General features: G+C 41.1%; 1 protein-coding gene across 4 annotated transcripts in view; it reads right to left on the reverse strand.

Moving 5' to 3' along the window:
• Positions 1 to 1,254: 1,254 nt before the first annotated feature.
• rab28 (RAB28, member RAS oncogene family) overlaps positions 1,255 to 3,436 on the reverse strand; it is an 18,097-nt gene continuing 15,915 nt past the window's right edge. The window contains exon 7 of one of the 4 annotated variants that reach the window (XM_056472705.1): positions 1,255 to 2,016. In XM_056472705.1, the coding sequence (XP_056328680.1) occupies positions 1,927 to 2,016 (90 nt within the window). In that variant the 3' untranslated portion in view covers positions 1,255 to 1,926. Of the gene's footprint in view, positions 2,020 to 3,436 lie in introns of all 4 variants that reach the window. The other 3 variants (XM_056472701.1, XM_056472702.1, XM_056472704.1) reach the window with 3 other exon arrangements.

Consider the following 3,436-nt stretch of genomic DNA (forward strand, 5'->3'; position numbering starts at 1 on the left):
TGCAATTGCTATGGTAACACAACCACAATGATTAATTTGTTGTTGTGATTCTACAGTTGCTATGGTAACACAACTACAGTAATATAAACAGGCGACCCAATACTGTATTTTCTATGGTATATTAAACAACAATACACAGCAACTCACTGTCGTAAAAACTAAAGTATACTACAGTATTTATTATAGTTCAGAGAATTCATTTACAAACGGTTGTATAATACACTTGCCTATCCCACTGTCTACTTACTATACAGTACTATAGTAAATGAATGCATGAATTGTAGTGTCTATAGTCTAATGCAGTTCATTACTATACATCATTATAGCGTGAGAAGCGTATTATAGTATATATTTATTGCTCTGAGCGGCCGCGCATGCGCAGTAAATGAAACGTCACGCCGAGTGTAATAATAATAATAATAATAATCCGCGTATAATTCCACATCAGCTGAAGTGATGAGCGCTGGACTCGCCCTGAACAGCTCGTGTGTAAGTGCTGTCAAGAGGAGACTATTTCAAGCGCAATTACTCACCGGCATCACGTTACAGTAAATTACAGGCAGACGTTTGAATGATATTAATATTGGACAATATTCCTGACCACATGTCTACATCCTGCTCCGCATTAATACATCTTCTGACCGTGGGACTCGGAAAAGACATTTCTTACTTTCCAGTGGAATGAAGATGGAGAGGGGAAGGGAGAAAAGCAGACGTGCAGGTCAGCGAGTGACATTTATTCCTCAAAGACGCTCTACAACACCTGGAGCTCACAAACACAGTCAGCATATACAGAGAAATATTCAGAGGTCAGAGCATCAAACTGATCTAAGTAGAGGGATCCGGGCGTCCCGTGGAAATGAAAACACACACACACACACACACACACACACACAGGCCAACAAATCAGTCAAACGGTGTTTACAGGCCGCCTGCACACCCTCAGCCCAGCTCGGCTCTGTGTGACTGCGCTCTACTGCAGATTATTGCTCCAGTATGATGCTCATAATCATCAAATATCTGTCATGAACATGGAGCGGCAGGATTAACCTGCTCCCCACACATGCGCTTTCTTCAGCTGGCCGGGGAGGCTTTCCGTACAGAAATAGAATGTTGCCACAACCTTCGATTAACATTCCCAGAACGTTCCCGTAACCTTTTCACCCTGCTGTAACGCAAGTGAATTCATCATCACATGGAGGATTAAATATGAATCATTTACGGTTACTTCATGATTATAAACAGCACAATCTCTGTAGTGTTCGTCTTTATTTTCATTTTAAGGGGCCTTTAACAAAAACAACCAATTCTGAAGCACAGGAGAATGTTAGGAGAATGTTTGCTCATCTGAGATATTCACTCTCCATGGAGAAATACTGTGTGGGATAAATCAGAGGACTCACTGTGAAGAAGTGCTGAGAGTAGATGATCAGCATGAGCACACACACACATACGCACGCACGCACGCACACACACACACACACACACACACACACTCTCTCACACACATTCACTAACTCAAACAAACAAACACACTCTCTCTCACACACACACACTGGTGTGGTCGTGAGTGAGTGTGTTCCTCCTGCAGCAGTCAGTGGTCTCGGTGTGGTCCTCATCCGTCATCTCCGCTCACAGGTAAAGGGTGAAATGTAAACCTGTCACATGTTAAAGCTTCATCAGGAACACACACACACACACACACACACACACACACACACACGCCAACTGACAAACGACAAGAGCGAGGAGAGCACAGAGCCAGTTCAGCAGTGTCCACCGTGTGTGTGTGTGTGAGAGAGAGAGAGAGAGCGAGAGAGAGTCTGTTTGTATCTCTTCTGTGTGTGTGTGTGTATATATATATGTGTGTGTGTGTGTGTTCAGAGTCTGCAGGCACACACACACTTGTAGATCTCAGATGGACGTTCACTGGATGACACACATGGAGCTGCGCGGAGTGTTGACGGCTCGAGCCACAGACTCCTGACTGTAGTTGACAATATCTGCTTTGACCACCTGCTGCACAAACACACACACACACACACACACACACACACACACACACACACACACACACACACACACACACACTTTATTTAGAATGTGATCACTTTGAGATCATTAAGTGACTATCACTATAGTAAAGTCTGGTAGAGTTAGGGCTGGGTCATTCAGCCTAAAATCAACACCTCGATTAATTCAACACTGTAACTCGATTATTGATTAATGAGCCATTCTTTTATTTTTCCCCCTCATAGTTCAGACAGGTACAGTAAACACACTCACATATTACAAGTCAGACACTTCTGAGTGAAGGGTGCAGTACCTGATGTTAACATGACTGAAGGAAACACACACACACACACTCTATCTACTCTCTATGATTATGTATTGAACATCAACACTGAGCGACTGGAATTAAAACACACATTAGGGCTGAGCAGTTAATGGAAATTCAGTTTTGATTTTGTCTCTTATGGAAAATCATGAGTGAAGATAATCGATTATTGCATCATATACCGCCTCTTTGCAGATGTACACACACACTGCTCTGCACAGCTCAGCTCCACATGAACATGACTAACAGCAGGTACTGTATGTAACGTTTGCAGCACGTGACGCACATCATTCATTGATGCACACTCACATCATTCATGTTTTTAAAAGCGTGAAAGAGACTGCATGCTGTTGTGTGTGTGTGTGTGTGTGTGTGTGTGTGTGTGTGTGTGTGTGCGCGCTCAGCCTCAGAGCACACACACATCTAAAGTCATCTTGATGTGAGCGCTTTAATGGTCAGATACATGTGATTATTCATATTAATCCTCATTTATATAATAAATAAACGAGTTGAGAATTATAAGAGAAGTGAAAGTGAAACCATTATTCAGAACTGGACTGCTCTTAAAGAGACAGCGCACTATATTCCTGCTGCCCACTGTGTTTATCATCAATCAAACAACAACAGGAGAAAATCCCTCACTGCTGTTGACTGAAGGACTGCTGGAGCTGTAGTTAAAGAGTTTTTCTCACAGTGGAGATGCTTAAAGCACAGTTTCTTTCATATTTTTAATATTAATAATAATATTGAGCTTAAAATGGCTTTAAAACTATTAAAAACTGCTTTTATTCTAGCTGAAATAAAACAAATAAGACTTTCTCCAGAAGAAACAATATTAGAGGAAATACTGTGAGAAACTCCTGAATCTGAGAAACATCATGTGGGGAATAATTATGAATAAAAAATTCACAGCAGGGCGAATAGTTTTGAGTTGAACTGTGTGTCATTATTAATAATGGTGATTAGGATATTTCCCATAATCGAGCTGCTCTATCACACATTACCAAACATCAACAGCCATTTTACTCTTATAAATATGAATAACTTGCACTTTTGGAGACAAAATAAATGATTATTTCCAATGTTTTTCATCTTATG

The sequence above is a fragment of the Danio aesculapii genome, chromosome 14, assembly GCF_903798145.1.
Source record: "Danio aesculapii chromosome 14, fDanAes4.1, whole genome shotgun sequence".
Classification (NCBI taxonomy): domain Eukaryota; kingdom Metazoa; phylum Chordata; class Actinopteri; order Cypriniformes; family Danionidae; genus Danio; species Danio aesculapii.